The sequence below is a fragment of the Drosophila subobscura genome, chromosome O (assembly GCF_008121235.1).
Source record: "Drosophila subobscura isolate 14011-0131.10 chromosome O, UCBerk_Dsub_1.0, whole genome shotgun sequence".
Lineage (NCBI taxonomy): Eukaryota > Metazoa > Arthropoda > Insecta > Diptera > Drosophilidae > Drosophila > Drosophila subobscura.
This window is the reverse complement of record NC_048533.1, coordinates 24967900-24985659: the sequence shown is the minus strand read 5'-3', so window position 1 is coordinate 24985659 and position 17760 is coordinate 24967900. Positions and strand designations below refer to the sequence as shown.

Sequence of the window (17760 nt, the reverse complement as noted above, 5' to 3'; positions counted from 1 at the left end):
TAATCATTTTTGCTGCATATTCCGTAATTGCGATAGACAGAGAGAAGACAGCCCATGCCCAGGTGTAGGCGGGAAGGCAGCAAAATTGGATCAATTAGGGTGATAACAACTCCACTTAGGTAATTGGCAATGGCGGCCCTTGACAGGTCTTTGACACGTCTTCAATTGAGGGCAGTTTTATGCAAAATGCTGGGCCATTGTTGGAAAGTAAAATATTTATGAGGGTAGACACTTGTCGTTCCTCAGGATATTTGTCAGCCTTTGTCAGAGACTTGCTCGAAGGAGTAATTAAAGAATTACAGTAATTAAAGGAGACGAGTTTAAAGTGAGAGAAAATTACTTGGATTTAACGATTTTAGAACCAAACAGTGAATAAATATAGCAACAATACTTAAACTTTGAGCACAGGTGCTTTGTTCTCTTTCAGTTATTGTTTATAACTGCAGTTTTCCTAAGCAATCCAAGCATTTTGTTGCGGTTAATGGTGATGATTCACCAGCTGACTCCCACCCAGACAGGAATACATTTCACTTTCAGCTTTTATGTGGGGGAAACAGAGAGAGAGGGATTAGAGTCTGTCCTGTCTGGTCACATTTTAATTGCAATTATTGTCAAGGTGGAAAGAGATGGGTCCTGCTCGACGAATTATTAAGCATTTAATGACATGAAAAGAGGACCAGAAGAGATGAGCAGACATGAAAAAAATATCCAAAATAAAATAGAATGGAAATAAGAGCAGGAGGAGGCGAGGTGGAGTTTAGAGGGTGGAGCACGTTTCCAAGAATTTGCCAAACAATACACAAAAGTATGTATGTATATGTGCACACAAGCACACACACACACATGTTCCCCCTCTCTCTTCCTCCTGGACATTGTCACATATAGGAAGGAGTAGGGGTAGCATTCAAACGTGCCTCTGCTTATCGATTTTTATTTCATTTTTATCCGCTCCATGAGGAGCCAGCCATCAGAGCACCGCTCCACTCCACTCCACCCACTGTAACTGTCACAGTGCCTTCTCCTCTATAGATCTTCCCCTCTTCCTCTATGTACGTGTATACCTTGGCTCTCGGTCCTATCCTGTCCTGAACTCTGCTTTTCTGTCCTGCCTCGGCACATTGTTTTTTTTTCTGCACAAACGTTTTTTTTTATGCTTCTACTTATAAACGCGCGAGACGTTGTAGGAGGAGAGGAGAGGAGGCTGCGACGACATATCGCCATAACACCATCAACAGTTCATACGCCAAAGTAAAGTCGGTGTAGTCCTCCAAGCTACACTCGTTACTCTCTTCTTCTTTTTAGCGGGTATATTTGTTTCACAACCTAATTGATTCCAACTCATAAATGGAAATAATTCGAACCACACAAAAGCCTACAAGATATAGAAGCAAGGAGAAAATCTTTTGATTTTTCTGCAGACAATAAATTTTTATTTATTTCTACATTTCTGTGCAAAAATTTGATCCAAATCGGATAACCATAGCCCATAAAAATAATGTATTTGCAAGGGTATCAAGTTGTTCGCCACTCGAATCTAGCCCCTTTGCTTCTTGCTGTTATTGCTATGATGATGATTCTGCTACTACACTCCCCCTGCTCCCTGCTCCAGCTCGTGGCTGCTGGATCCGGCTCTGGCCTGTCGTTTACTCGGGGTCCTTTTTCGAGTCCGATTCGCGCGCACGGCTGCCATTGTTACAAAATGTGACAATAGAACGAACGGGGCAGAAGCTGAAACAGCTACAGCATCAGTAGGAGAAAAAGCAGAAGGATAGCGAAGAGGGGTGGGATGGCAAGAGCAGGAGAAGAACCAGCCAGCCAGAAACAGAATCAACAACAACAATCGCAGGATGAAAATTTCAGGCAAGAACAAAAAAAATAGAGTGCAGAAAAAGCCAAACCCATGCAACGAAGTTTATATACGCTTTACGTTTATTAGCTGAATGATTTAATTCAATATTAATGGAATAATCTATTTCTATAAAATATTCCTTTGATTATTTTAAACATTAGTTCTCTTCTTCTCCACAACCCAAATGTTATTTGTAACATTTGGCGACGTTTTCTCGTTAGTTGCATCTTCTCCAAAATTGCATAGCAACTGCAACTCTAGCCCCAAAGGGTATAAAAAACCAACGATGGCGGCGCCGTTGCTTCTGCAGCATCTCCTACTTAGTAGGAGAGTGCGAGGGAGAGGCTGGCTGTGAGGGGATTATGGGTGGTAGGGAGAAGGTGAAAAGGAGTTGCCAGTCAACCAAATAAATGAAACAACAAAGACAAACGCATACACAACGAAAAACACGCATACACACACAAACACACACACTTGCCGCCGCATAAAATATGCGAGAGCATACGGTGCCCGTGCCCGTTTCCCCCTCTTTGGTAGCCAACGGCAACGATGTAGAGCCTCTCTGGAGTGTCCTCTTATGTGATGGGTGGAGAGGGGTAGTCCGAAGCTTGCATATAAATAAACTGTTTTTCGTGCTCTCTGTGAAATGAGATTTACTGGAGCAGAGGAGTAGGGGAGAGAGAGAGTGAGAGAGGGAACGGCAGAGCGCGGAGTGATTGTGAATGGTTATGAATGTGGATAGATCTCATTAACGCATGATTGCGCATCATTTCAATGAAAAGTTCAACTCAAATACAGATGCACTTAATTAAGATTGTATTTATTTGGCAAACTTTTAAATCTGGGATACATTTTAGTATTTCATCCAACCCAATTACCTTCCAAAAGTGCAAGAAAGATTGATAGGAGGGGGAGGGAATCATAGCAATGCCACACACAAAAGAGTAAAAACAAAAAATAAACTTGCCACACTAACTTTTGCTTGCACTTTGCATATTTTTTGCTTGCTCTCTTTACCTTTGCTGCTGCTGCAGCATCTCCTTTTATCCAGCACTCAAATTTTACTGACTTTGACAGGCCCCACAGAGTCTTTTGCTCTCTCTCTCACTCTTGCACTTGAGGAACGAGCAACTGTGAGTGGTCTGTCAGTGTGTCTGTGTGTGTAAATAGAATTCATCTCGCGACGACTTGCGACCCACTCTCCCACTCCTCCCTGTGCTCACTGGACTGAAATGCAAAATATTACGCGGCTCTCGCTCTGTCCCAGCAGAAGCTCTCCTTCAAAGGCGGGCGGCACTCAGACACTCAAGCAAATGGCTACCAAAAAGCAAGCAGTCTCCATTCTCTCATTCCCGTGAAGCATCCAGCAACCATCCATCCATGGATCCATGGATCCCCACACACACACACACCCATTTTAGTCGGCATCTATCCATGTCAGGCAGCCAAAAGTGCGCTCATCTGTGGCTCTGCTTCTCGGCCCAAAAGTTTTTCGAGTATCTCTGTGCACAGCAAGAGTGTAGCTGTAACTGTATCTGTGTGTGTATCTGTTTGTCGATTTATCCTTTAGTTGCGCTTTAGTTTAGTTTTTTTATTTTGTGTGTTCTCCGTCTCGTTCCGCTTTTGCTGCGCTAGTTGCGTTTGTGGTCTGCCTTTGTGGGAAATTACCATGGGTCTGTCCCTGCCTGTCGTTTCGTCTCTCCTTTCTTCCTACCCATCTCCTCCTTTCAGTCTTTGTGTCTGTCTCTCCTTCTGCTATACTCCCGTCCTAAATCCCTTCCTTCCTTCCTTTCTGTCTCTAGTGCTTTCACTCTTTGGCTAACTGTTTAATTAGAGGGGAACACAAAAGGGAGTTTTTTGTTTGTGTCAAAGATATCGATGGCGCATCTCTGCTCCCAGTATAAGCGTAGCCTGCCATTAACGGAACTGTTGTCTGCCATAATAAAGAGACTATTGAAAGCCATAAAGCAGAAGGGCTGTGGTGTGTTCCATGCTTTAATTATGATAAATATTAGTTTTAGATTTATGTAATTGAAGTGTAGGGTAATCTTTGAAATAGTTTTTGAACCCTCCCCGCTGCCGATTCAGTGTTGCTTGTTTTCTAATTACGTAATTGAAATAAAACTGTGTACTCTGACACACTCTGACAAAAAACACGAAAAACGGTTTGCCAAAGTCAAGTTGCTGCCGAGATTATCCGCACTGCTTAGTAGCCTGCACCTCCTACATTCGGCCCGTCGAGTGAGTGTTCCTCGGAGGTGCCACAGCGCGCACTGGTGTGCTGTTGCTTTTGATTTGGATTTCCTTTCCTCTGCATCCCCTGGCACATTACCAAGGCAACAAACAAAGGGCCAGGCCAGGAATATATCACAGAGAACACAATCTCTTGCTCCTCGAGACGAGGTTGAATGAGGATTGAATGGCGGCAGCCAGCGGGAGGGCAGTCATGCATTAAATGACTAGTGGTGGAGCAAGGAAGGGGGAAATGGCAAGCAGTGGATGCACACACACACACGAAACACAGAGAGAGAGAGAGAGAGAGAGAGAAGGGCGCTTGTTAAATTCTTTTGCATTTAGTTTTGCTGTCGATAATGATGCTGCCGATGGATGATGGCTCCTCGTATAACCCTCTCCAATCCAATGCAATCCTTCTCCGTATTCCATTCCATTCCCCTCCCCTTACAACGGAACGAGATGATGTCGATTTTGATGCATGCTTATGTTCGTTTATCCTCTGTCTTGTTCCACTACCCTCTCCGCAAAAGTGGAAATATTTTCTTCACCGTTTACTCTCAACTATTTTCATAACGTTCATATGGAGGGTATTTCCGAATTCGACTTGATATTCATGTTAGAGCTTTTCTGTTTGCGTATTATATTCAATTTTGTGCTGCTGCGGTTCCTTTGCTTCTGCATCTGCTGCCACATTCTCCTTCTTCTTCTTCTTCTTCTCCGCCTTCCTGGGTTCCAGCTGTGGCGACGGCAAATGCAAATTATTCCTGGGAAGCTGAGCAAAGGAGGCGAAGCAGTAGTAGAACCTCCTTGTCTGACTGCCTGCTGCTGTGGCTTCCTCTTTGGCTGGCAGCGACGGCTCCGTTTAATTCCATTTAGTTGGATAAAGTCGCAAATTATTGCGCAATATGGTGGACGGCCACAAATGTCTCACCACGAAACGGAGCCGTAAATATACACAAAATAATAATTCCAAGAGCAAATCACCCAACACAGAAGTCCAACTGCTTGCTCATTTAAAACGGTAGTTGCGAGTCCCACTCATTCCATTCCACTCGAGAGATTAAAGAAAAGCATTAGCATTATTTTAATGCTTAGCTGACGCTGCCTCAAATTGAATTAAATGCTACCCCAAGATTGCGATTGCCATTGCCATTGCCTTTGGCTAATATTGTGTGAGTACCCAACCCCTGTGTGCCCCCCGTGGCCGAAAAAACTCGGTCGTAACAAAAGAAGTGAGTGAAAGAAGACTCGAAAATGAAGAAGTGCAAAGAACTCTTCAACAAAAAAAAAAGAAACAAGAACACACACACACATGTGAAACTGGTTCTGGAGAACGAGCGAGTGTGTGTTAGAGAGAGAGAGGAGAGTGAAGTGGAGTGTGAGTGGCTCTCAGCTGGTGTTTGAAAATGTGCTAAATGTGCCTGCACAAAGGGATTCAAACACAAGAGAGTGGCTGGGCAGGCAGCGGAGGGAACATAAGAGTGCCCGGGAGAGTGAGAGAGAAGGCCAAGGTATTTTAATATAAAGGTGAGGCTAATGCACCGCATGCTTTCCAATTCCGGCTGCACTTGTGCACTGCCTTACCTTCGTTGTGAAATATACCTTGTGCAAGGGTAAAATACACAACTTTGTGAAATGGCGGACAATTATGAATGCGTTTAAGCCGCACTGCTCCAAATCCGAGGGGAGAGGTAGGCCCGTTGCCACTTTGGTCACGTACCAAATGATTGCAGCAGATCCCAGATACAACACCATTCCCATATAAACTCGTACATGTGTAAATTACATTTCATTTGCATATAAATTTGGGTCAACTTTTGGCGAGTTGAGTAAATATTAAATTGTGGTTTGTTTTATTTCTTTTGCAGGAATATTGTCTCCTCCGGGTCCGTTTCTGACGCCCAGTCCATCGCCATCGATCTCAGCTAGCCCACGTCTGCAGCCATCGCCATCGCTATCGCCGTTCCCACAGGATGTGGTGCTCGTAGCCGGTGGCAGTCAAGTGAACACCAACAGCAATCCCCAGGACCACGTAAATAGATGGATTAACCATCCAAGAATCAATCCATACTAATTCATTAAATCTTTCCCGAAATAGGAGCGCAAGGCGGCGACGCCTGGCAGGCGACAGTCCATCCATCAGTTCGCAAATGGCAGCCCTAATGCTGGTACCGTTGTCTTCCAGCCGAGCCCCTCGCAGTCACCGGCGGCCGCTGCCACGACGGTCATTGGCGTGACGAGTGGTGGCCTCATCGCCGCCTCAGGTGTGGGAGTGGGAGCGGGAGCAGGCAATGCCATAGGAAACGAGCTTAATGCCACCCTCGTGGGCTCCAACAATATCCAGCTTAATAAGGTATGAATCCACATGGAAACCATCCTTTTCTGAAGATCAATCTGACTGTAATTCCGTTTGTAGAAGGGCAATAAACGTCTCAGTCAGCATCAGCAGCAGCTGGGACACCAGATCTTTAGCAGCCAGGCCGTCGCGCCCACCTCCATCAGCAGCGTAGGGACAGTAGCCGGCGGCTATGGGCAACAACTCAATGCCACGGCCATCAGCATCAGCAGCACGCCCACTTCGTTTGCGACGGCAAACGTGGTCAGCAGCGGGTCCAAGAATCAGGCGAAGAAGACCGCCCAGACCACGGTGGTGAGCCATCAGCAGCAGCAGCATCAGCAGTTCCAGCACTATCAGAGCAGCAGTCCCCTGATAGCGGACAGCCCCATCCCGAGTCCGAGCAACGCCATCGCAGCGGCCTCCATAAAGCCACCAACGCCCCAGCCACAGCAGCATCAGCAGTCCATGCAGATGCTGCCCCAGCAGTTTACCATCACTGGCGGCGCCCAGCAGCACCCGCACCAGCAGCAGGCCACGCAGCAAGTGTTCCAGTTCATCCAGGGGCCGCAGGGTCAGCTGATAGCCACCACCACCACCACCCAGCAGCAGCAGCAGCCACAGCCGCAGCAGCTGCAGCAACACCACCAGCAGCAGCACCACCAACAGCAACAGCAGCAGCAGCGGTTTGTGAGCAGCAATGCTGGGATTGGGCTGTCCACCAAGTCGGGGAAGGCGCCCCAGCAGATCCTGCCCAAGCCGCAACAGGAGCTACTGCAGCAGCAGCAGCATCAGGGCAAGGCCAAGGGCTCCAATGGAGGGCAGATCTCGCAATCGTCACAGCAGCAGCAGCAGCACCAGTCCACGAATCCCGGCCAGCAGCAGCAACAGCAGCAGCAGATCCTTTTGCCGGCTGCTGGGAACCAGCATCAGCAGCTGCTCCTCAACCAGATGCCCGTCCTAGTGCAGCAGAATCCCCAGGGGGTGCAGCTCATTCTGCGCCCGCCCACGCCCCAGCTGACGGCCGCCCCCTCGCTGGTCATCCAGCAGAATGGACGCGGACAGCCGCAACTGTCGCAGCCGGCACAGCAACAGCTGCTGCGCATAGTCGGAACGAATGGCGCCACCATGCAGCTGGCTGCGGCGCCCACCTTCATCGTGTCCTCGCAGGCGAACCTCATCCAGCAGACGGCGACGGGCGGCCACTTCCAGAGCGCCATAAAGACGGGCACTCAGCTGTCGGGCTTGCATGCGGCTCTGGCCCAGGCCCAGGCGCAGGCACAGGCGCAGGCGCCACGATCTCAGCCGTTTGCCACGACGGCCACCCTGAACACACAGCTGCTGGGCCAGAGTGTGGCCCAACAGCTGCAGAACCTCCAGCTGGCGGCCGCCGCCCAAATCCAGATGCCCAACGGCCTGACGGCCATCTCCCAGCTGCCCGCCCACCTGCAGCAGAGCCTGGGCGGGGCCACGATCAATCTGAATCAGCTGAACGGAGCGCACATCCAGCAGATAGCCACCGCCTTCCAGCAGCCCCAGCCACCGGCCTCCAATGGCCCCAGCAATGGCGGCAACAACAACGCTGGACAGGGTGACATCTTCACCCAATCCTCGCCCGCCCACGTCCCGGTGGCCGTCACGCCCGAGCCCATGCGGCAGGGCACACCCGTGCCGGTCATGCAGCATCAGCAGCAGGCGGCCATGGCCACCATTCAGCTGCAGCAGCAGCAACAACAGCAGCAGCAAGCCCAGATCCAGCAGCTGCAGCATCAGTTGCAGCAAACCCAGTCGCAGGTGCAGCAGGCCCAGCAGCAGCACCAGCATGGCAACACCACCGGCAACGCCACAGTGGTTGTGGCAGCGACTCCAACTCCGACACCAACTCCGGCCGAGCCCAAGAAGAAGCCGCGGCCACGCAAGAAGAAGCCCACAGCGGCAGCAGCAGCTGCGGCAGCGGTGGCGGCAGCAGCAGCGGCATCGGCAGCGGCAGATCCACCTCCGCAGAAGATGGCCATAGCTTCCATGCCCACGCCGACAGCCTCCACTCCGCAGACAGTGCGCTGCAAGTCGCCGTCGCCACCGCCAACCCACATACAGAGGAGCAGCAATGGGAAACTGGACCTCGGGGATGTGATGAAGTTTTGCGGCATCACGGGAGACGACGATGATGACGAGGACTATGGCATGGGCATGGACACGGGCAGCGAACAGCAGGAACAACAACAGCAGCAGCAGCAGCAACAGCAGCAGCAGCAGCCTGGCTCCAATGATATCATGATCTCTATACCGAACCAAAACGGCAGCGATGGCATGCCCTTTACGCTGACAATACCCGCGCCACAGCCACACGGACAATCGCTGCCGTCGAACGAAGCCACCGAAATACCAAATATCCTCATTAAGATTGATCCCAGCGATCCCTCAGCCGCTACAGCAGGAGCAGGAGCACTGTCCTCCAACACACCGTACACACTGTCCACGCCACGTCTGCCAACGGCGGAGGAGATCCAGCGACAGGCACAGCAGCATCTGGCGCAGCAGGCAGCAGCAGCCGCCGCTGCAGCAAAGATTAGCATACCCCCAGCAGGAGCAGCAGCAGCCACGCCAGTTGCAGCGGGAACGGGAACAGCGCCCACGATTAGCATAAGTCTGCCATTGCAGCCAACGCCCGCACCGACACGTACGCCCACGCCCACACAAACGCCACAGCCCATAGCTGCAGCGCTTAGCTCTAATGGCTCGGCCACGGCAGCGGTCAAGCCGCGAAGGAAGCCCGCAGTGCGGCGTAACACCAAGAAGATCGATGCTGCACCTGCCACCATATCCATGGGCAACAGCAGCAACCACTCGACGAGCAGCAGCACCACAACGATCAGCAGCAGCCTGAGCAGCAGCAGCAACAGCAGCATGTCCACCACCGTCAACACCATCACACTGACGACACCCACAACAACGACAAATGTGCCAGTGCCCGTGTCCTTGTCGCTGCCTCTGCCAGTCCACAGCAGCAGCAGCGGGAGCAGCGGAAGCACCTCCACTTTGATGCTCTCCCACAGCCTGGGTGGCAGCACCACAACGACCGTGCCAAGTCAGATTGGGAACATACAGATCTCGCAGGTGCAGAACCATCAGCAGTCGGGGGTGCCCCTGAACACTGCCGTGGTGGAGAATAAGATACAGATTATGCCGATAATGCCACCAGGAGCCACAGTCATGGGTGGAACCCCGCAGCCACAGCAGCAGCAGCAGCATCAGCACAACCAGCAGCAGCAGCAGCATTCAGCGCATGCCACCGGCAATCATCATCATCATGGGACGCAGTTGGTCTTTCAGGGATCTTCATCGATGTCCGAATCACACACAGCCATCAAGATGTCCAACGATGGGCGGCAGATGCAGCTGGTGGCCATACCACAGGCCACACCGCCAGCCAACACAGGCAGTGCCGCCACATCGCAGACGACAACATCGACGCCCGTGATGACTGCCGGGGGTGCCACCATAATGGCGCCACAGCTGACCGGCGTATCGCCAGCGTCGGCGGCTGCCGCTCTGGTGCCGCAGCTGACGGGCAGCCTCACGCTGGCCGTTTCGGAGCAGTGCGAGCGTCTGATACTGCGACACGATCCCAACAATCCGCAGGATCATCAGTCGCAGCTCATACTGCAGGCACTGCTCAAGGGCGCGCTGCCCAATGTGACGATCATCAATGAGCCAGCAAGGATGCCAATGGATGCCAACAAGCAGCAGCAGCAACAGCAAATGCAGCAGCAGCAGCAGCATCCACAGCAGCAGCAACACTTGATCAAAGTAACAGCAGCAGCAGCAGCACCCAAAATAGAGGTCAAAGGTGAGTGTCAAATAAAGTCAAAGATGGGAATTGCATTTAATTCTCTTTTGTTTATTGCAGTGGCCAACAATCGGAAGCATAACAACAGCATTACGAACACAAATACGACGACAACCACCATGAAACCACCACCGACATTGCCTCCACCGGCGGCAGCCACAAAGACAAACCACGAGGTGTTGTCCTTTCCCCAGATGCCGCTCAACAGTCAAGTGCTCATCCAGCAGCAGCAACCGCAGCAGCAGCAGCAGCTGCAGCAGCCTCAACCACAGCCCCAACAATCGCCTGTTCCTGCTGCAGCAGCTCCTCCAGCAGCCACCAACAATGGACAACAGCGATACATTGCTCTGCCGCCCATCGATCCTTCCACGCAGCAACTGTTCTGCCTGAACAGCGTCACGAATCACATCACGGCCATGAGTGCCGGACAGACGGCAGCATCGATTGGACCCACAGAGCGGCTGTTGATTGCACCCGCGGGCATCAATGCACAGCAACTGGCGCAGTGCCTGCAACTGGGGCAGCTGCACTTCAACGATGTGAATCCGATGCCAGCACAGCAGGCAGGAGCAGCAGGAGCAACGCTGCCCTTGAGGCCACAGCCGCCGCAGCAACAGATTGTCCATCCGATCCAACCGATCAGCAATGGATTGGCCGTCACAACGACTGCCAGCTGCACGCTGACCACGACCACAAGCAGCACTTCGACCACCACTACGGTGACCAAGCAAGTGGCCAATGTGGCGCCAATCATTGACCAGAGCAAGGCAAAGCTGGAGCCAGCCAAAACGGGCTCGGGATCTGGTCCGGCGACCAGCACGGGGGCCATTGTGAAGAAGAAGCCTGTGCGCAAGCCCAAGGCAACGCCCACCGCTGCGGAGCTGGCGATCCTCAAGAATGCGGGTGTCGTGAAGCCCATGCCGAAGCTGGATCCGCTGTCGCAGAAACCGAACAACAATCCGGTGCAGATTGTGCAGCCGAATGTGGCCAGCGGCAAGCAGATGATTGTCATCGGGAGCTCCGGAGGTGGACAGACCACAACGACAACAACTACGACAATGAGCACCAGCATACAGCCGTTTCAGACGACAAGTGGAACGAAGTTGGTGGGCATCACAGCGCCCATGCAACAGCAGCAGCCAGCGGCAACGATTCTGCAGCAACAGCAGCAGCAGCGGACGACGGGCTTTAGCCTGGTGACCAGCACAGGAGTTGTCAATGCGGGATCGAGTGTTGTAGCAGCAGCAGCAACAGTTTCGGTGGGAAATCAACTGCAGATGCAACAGCAGCAGCAGCAACCCCAACCACAGCAGCAGCAACAGCAGCCTCAGATCCAACAGCAGCAGCAGCCAGCACAGACACCGAAACAGCAACCGAACACTGTGTCCCGTGTGCAGACGATCCAACTGACGCCACAGATGCAGCAGGTCTTCAAGCAGGTGCAGATGCAGATACAGTTCCTCACCTTTAAGCTGCAGAACAAGTCCTTTCTGCCCACGATGCACCTCACGCAGGAGATGGACACGGCCACGATAGCCGCGTACAACAAGCCAATGAGCGATGCGGAAATCAATCTGGCACTGCAGCGACTCTTTGCGGATCAGCATCGCATTCTGTCCTCCGGCAAGGAGGTGCCCACACCCGAAGTAATGCTCCCGACAGCCAATGGAAGCTTTAGTCTGATTCCACAGGCAGTGCAGCAGCAGCAGCAGCAACAGCAGCAACAACAGTTGCAGCAGCAGGCAGCCGCTGAGCCCCTGAAGACGGGGCCCTCCCTCACGATTCCGGCCAATGTGGTGCAACCGAATAACCACTCGTCCACCGCAACCACCACAACAGGAGCAGCAGGAGGAGGATCAGTGGCAGCTGTGCAGCAGCAGCAGCAGCCACAACAGAATATTACCCAACGCATTCACATTTATCCGATGCAGCACCAACAGCAGCAGCAGGCCAACAAGCAGAAGCAACAGCAACAACAGGCGCAGCTAAAGGCAGCAGCCACGAACAGCAGCATGCCGCAGCAAGTGGCACAACAGCAGGAGCAGCAGCAACCTCCTCAATCTCTGCAGCTGAAGCTGAAGGAGTCCCCCGTCATTCGCAACAAAGTGATTAACAATGCGTCCACTCAACAGCAACAGCAGCAGCAGCAGCATCCACCAAATGGAGCCATCAATATGCTGCCACAGAAAAGCATCAGCATGTTGCCACAGCAGCAGCAGCAGCCGACGCTTATAAAGAGTGGTCCGCCGCCGCTGATCTTTGCAAGCGCCACAAATCTGTTGGCCAGCAGCAGCAACAGCAGCAGCAATAACAACAGTAGCAGCAGCAACAGCAATAGCAACATGATGCAGCATGTGACAAATATGCTGCCAATGCCACCATTGCAGCCACAGCAGCAGCCACAGCAGCAGCCGCAGCAACAGCCACAGCAGCAGCCGCAGCAACAGCCACTGCAGGTGCCTCAATTGCAGCCACAACAGCAGCCGCTTCAACCACTACCACAGCTCCTCCAGCAGCCGCAGCAGCCACCACAACCAGCGGCTCCTCCAATTCCAGTCCTGCCACCACCACCACAACCTGTGGCAGCAACAGTTGTGCCACCAGTGGGTGTGGGTGTGGGCATGGGAGTGCCAGGAATTGGAAATCTGATGCCCACTCTGCCGACACCCGTGCTGCCCAGCCTGCCCCTGTTCATGCCACCAAAACTGGATGAGCTGCCGCCGCTGAAGCCGAAAATTGCACGCCTCTCCTTGTGAGTAGTTGGTTGAAACAATGCCGATTCTTAAGGGAAAAGCGGCCAACAAATGGATTTTGCACACCCCAAGCAATGGCCGAGCCAGAATTAATCTTTTTCTTACCCTTTATCCACAGGTTCGTGCGCCAACTGGAGGTGGATCAGGAGAGCTGCCTGAAGCCGGACTATGTGAAGCCATTCCGCACCAAAGATGAGGCTGTGAAGCGATTGATTAGGTAGGATAAACCCCAACTACCACAGAGAATCCTCACGCAGACTTGTGCTAACATTTCTCTCTTCGTTTGTGTTTTTCCAGATATCACTGCATGCACGAGAATGATATGGAGCTGCCCTCCGACGAGGAGGAGGAGTTTGAGGCCACTGCTCTGGGTTTCCAGGATAAGTTTCGTCAATTGAATGGAAAGTTCCAGGAGATCCTCATGCAGGAGTCAACTGTAAGGCGCACAAATCGGTGGAGAGCAAAGAACCCTTATTGATTAATTTTTTGTTGAACTCTTTTAGCTGCCACATCGCACCTCAGAGTTTCTGCAAATGCAACAGCTGATGATCGATGATCTCAAGGGGGAAATCAATGATATACGCACCGCGGAAAAGGAACTAGAGCAGCAGCTGAAGGATGAGCAGAACACCGAGAGATTGGCCACGTCACAGATAAAAGAGGAGATCAAACAGGAGCCACAAAACGAGTCAACTGCAGTGGTGGATACCTTTGATATGCTCAAGAACAGCGCCGATGTGAACAAGGCATTCAGCAAGTCGCAGTCGCAAGTGCAATCCCATCCACAGTCCACTGCAGCAGCAGCAGCGTCAGCAACTGTAAAGCAGGAGGCCTTGGAGGAGGAGCATCCCACAACCAATGGCGAGGTGAAGAGAGAGAACCAGATCAAGGATTCCACTAGCAGATTTATCAAAAAGGATTACGGACACTTTGATATTGAGTCGGAGCTGCAGACCAGCTTCATTCTGAAGAAGATCGAAGCCAAGTCAAGGACTAACCCAACGCCCTATGGGGAGCAGCAGCAGCCACAGACACAACAGCAGCAACAACAGCAGTCGCTTCAGCAACAGCAACATATCAAAGGCAATGGCGTGGATCACAATGTGGAGCAGGAGGATGGCTGGTATTGCCTGCAAAATGAACTCAATCTGATGAACAGCGATGGATTGCCGCAACAGCAGCAGTCGCAGATGAATGGCGGACAGCAGCAGCATTGTCGCCAGCAGCAGCAGCAGCAGCAGCAGCAACATTTCCTGGACACCTCCAATGGCAGCGGAATGATGAACAACAGCAGCAATCAAATGGGTGATCTATTCCCGAACGGTTGCATCGACAAGAGCAACCAGAGCTCGACTAGCAGCAGCAACAGCAGTACCTGCGGCAGCGAAAACAATGCGCCCAGCGTCAGCGTTGGTCCCAGCAAGCACAATTCGAGCATTGGTAACTCCTCGTGCAGCGGACAACGGCAGCAGCCAGCGGCCATGGATGCAGCAGAACAGAACCAGCACCCGGCCATCAGTGAGTTCTTCAGCAGCGATTCGGATGTGCAGAAGTCGGTGGAGACGCGCTTGGAGGCAATGTTCGGCGAGTCGCCGGTGCATTTGGATGTGAAGAACAGCAGCGATGACCACGACATTGAGTCAAATCTGGACGAGATCTTTGGCGATTCGAAATCCCCAGAGGTCAAGAGTAAACTGAACATGTGGGTGCCCGATGCCAGCTTCATGCAGCAGCAGCAGCCGCAGCCGCAGACCCAACAGCAGTATGCAGGACCACAGCAGCAGCAGCAACCAGCACAGCAGCAACAGCATCACATTGAACTGAATTGCAACAATAATCCGAGGTGGATGCAGAGCATGGAGGCCCACTACAGCGACTTTATGTCCAGCACAAGCACCAGCAATGGCGATGGCCCCAGCACACAGGGTGGACTGCTGGTGAATGGTGGAGAGTCGCGCAAGCGGCACTGGGACAGCCAGATGATGGGCTCCAGCAGCGAACTGGAGGATGACAACAGCAGCAAGCGACTGTGCACGGGCTCCTCCTCGTCCTCGTCGCCCATGTCCTCGCAGCAACAGCAGCAGCTGGTGGTGGCGCCGCATGGCCTGTTGGATCCGGAGATGCTGCTGCACGATGGCATGGGCGTGGAGCCGGCCAACGGGCCCGCGGGATTCTCTCAGATGCTGCACCAGCAGCAGCAGCCGCAGCAACAGCAGCAGCAGCAGCAGGCACCACACAACTTTGCCAATCATCAGGCCTACGCCAGCATGATGAGCACTCAGCAGCAACAGCAACATTACCAGCACAACATGCAACAGCAACTGCAGCAGCAACAACAGCAGCAGCATCCACAGCAGATGCACGTCAACCATTTGGGCGGACAGCCTGTGGTGACGGGGGAGTACGACGATGACATTAGCCGGCATGTGGCCAGTGCCATTGACAGCATACTGAACCTGCAGAACAGCGCCGACTCGCTGCAGTTCTCGCTGGGCTCGATCCTCGGCGACAGCATGCTGGAGGATCAGCGGCAGGGAGCGCAGGCGAATCTGCCGAGCTGCCAGCAGGAGCAGCTGCAGCTGGCACACCAGCGTCGCCGACAGCTGGGCGAGGAGATGAACGACTGCCTGATCAGCGGCGGAGGATCTGCGTCCAATGCCGTGGCGGATAACAGCAGCAACATCCTGCTGGAGCACCACCATCAGCACCAGCTGCAGATGCAGAGCCACACCGTTGGACAGGCGCCGCACCTGCAGCACCAGCACCATCAGAGCATCGGACAGGCACCTTCCCAGCACTTGGTGGGGCAGCTGAATGACTTTAGCTGTGTGGCCGCCGGCCTCGACGATCCCGTCAAGTCGATAATGACCTCTTGACTTGGACTCACATCCACAGCCAGCGGAGGAGCAGTAGGAGTAGGAGCAGCGGCCACAACATCGGCAGCGGAACTGGCCAACAGCCTGATTCTCGAGTTCAATGCCACCACCTTGTGAGCGTGGGCTGACAGCGACTTAATGATTGTATAGAAAAACCCATCCCAAAATACCCCCCAATCCCCCTCCAATTTTTACAACCAATTTTAAATTTGTTTTCGGGTTTTATCCGCTTTTTATTTTAGAGCCTAAGTTTTTTAAATTGTAGCCTAAATTATTTATACTTATTCTGTTTGTATTGTTTAGTCCAATATTCTGTACAAATTCTGAACCATTTGCTGATTTATTGGTTACTTAAAGAAACGATAGAAAGAAGAAGGAACGAATAGATGGGAGAAATGGAGTCCCCCTCCCATATACAAGGCCCAGAGAGAAAGATAGAAAAGAGAAGCAAAGAAGGCAATTGACGCGGTGAATTGAAATGCAAACTAAACGACGAATAGCATCCAATGCTCTCACGGAACAACAACCCTAATATAATAAATTATATAGTTACACTAGACAATTTATATTCAAAATAAAACCAAGAGAAATGGGAAAGGCGAAAGAATACGGAAAGGATGCACGCAAAGAAAAGAAACGAAGAGAAAAGAGAAACTGAATTGGTTGTACAATTAATTCCGTAATTAAGTTAAACGTGAAACAATTCTGTGGAACAATTGAAATCGAAAATGAAGTCGCCAATGCAGTGTGTTCATATATCAGAGACAGAGGAGCAATCAATCAGAATCAATCAACCACTCCAGATAAAACCTTCCCTTGCGTTACGAGTATTACTAAAGAGATTGTGTATATAGTTTCAGCAGTTTCAGGAATATATGTTTATAGGAATTTTAACAGGAGAATGCAGGATACGTAAAGCGCTTTCCATATGACTGCTTCTGATATTACCACTTAAAAACAAACAAAACCTATGGACGGTGTGTGCTCAAGTTGAATGAAATGAAAAGTAGAAAGGAGAAGGATTAAGAGTAGGAGCAGAAGCAGAAGGAGTATAAATTTCGGCAATGCTATGGAAAGATCTTAGGGATACAGCAGCTCTGGCAAACTACGAAGCAAACCAAAAGCAGTTCAAAAATCACAATTTTAGCCAATTTAGTTTAAACATTTATAAATTATTGAATCTATAATGTAATAATACTATCTTTCTACACCTCAATGGAACGATGATGGATCGATGATCGATTAGACGAGCGTATAGAGAGAGGAGAGGAACAAACAAAATGGAAATTTAACGAATCGTATCAATTGTATCTTGATCTTGCGACAAATCTGAATTGTGATTTGTGCCACGTTTTAAATATAGATGTCTGATTAGCTTGTAAAACATTAATAATAACTACAATTAAAAGTCTTAAACACAGTAAGCAACTACGAAGTTTATCCAAAAAAAAAAAAACAAAACAAGAAAAACAAAAACAAAAACGAATCAATGAAAGAGCAAAGCAATTGTAAATGTTTCAAAGCAATTACAATACTAACTACTACTTTAATACCACCACTAAAAACAAAAAACAAAACAAAAACCTACTACGATACGTACTTCCAGACGGACGGAGTGGAATGGAAGGGAAGGAATGAAATGGAATGGAACGGAATGCTTGTATTACGTATAGTCAGTAAGGGAACTACTTTCAAGAGGTATCATTAATCTAAGATGTGCTTCACTATTCGGGCCTCCATGACCCAACCCCCTGGTTCACATCCCTTATATCCATCAAATGCCCCTTATGTGTTACTTCAACTGGAACTTCCACCACTTTCTAGTTATTATTCAAAGACAAATAACTTTCGTGTAAAAAATG

The 17760-nt window shown here is 51.0% G+C and overlaps 1 protein-coding gene across 1 annotated transcript in view; it reads left to right on the top strand.

Moving 5' to 3' along the window:
- Nucleotides 1–17752, top strand: part of LOC117898180 (mucin-19) — a 43306-nt gene extending 25554 nt beyond the window's left edge. The window contains exons 2-8 of the mRNA XM_034807388.1: nt 5953–6116; nt 6183–6437; nt 6501–10269; nt 10330–13021; nt 13141–13239; nt 13320–13458; nt 13526–17752. Coding sequence (XP_034663279.1) covers nt 5953–6116; nt 6183–6437; nt 6501–10269; nt 10330–13021; nt 13141–13239; nt 13320–13458; nt 13526–15898 — 9491 coding nt within the window. The 3' untranslated portion in view covers nt 15899–17752. The remainder of the gene's footprint in view (nt 1–5952; nt 6117–6182; nt 6438–6500; nt 10270–10329; nt 13022–13140; nt 13240–13319; nt 13459–13525) is intronic.
- The last annotated feature ends 8 nt before the right edge of the window (nt 17753–17760 follow it).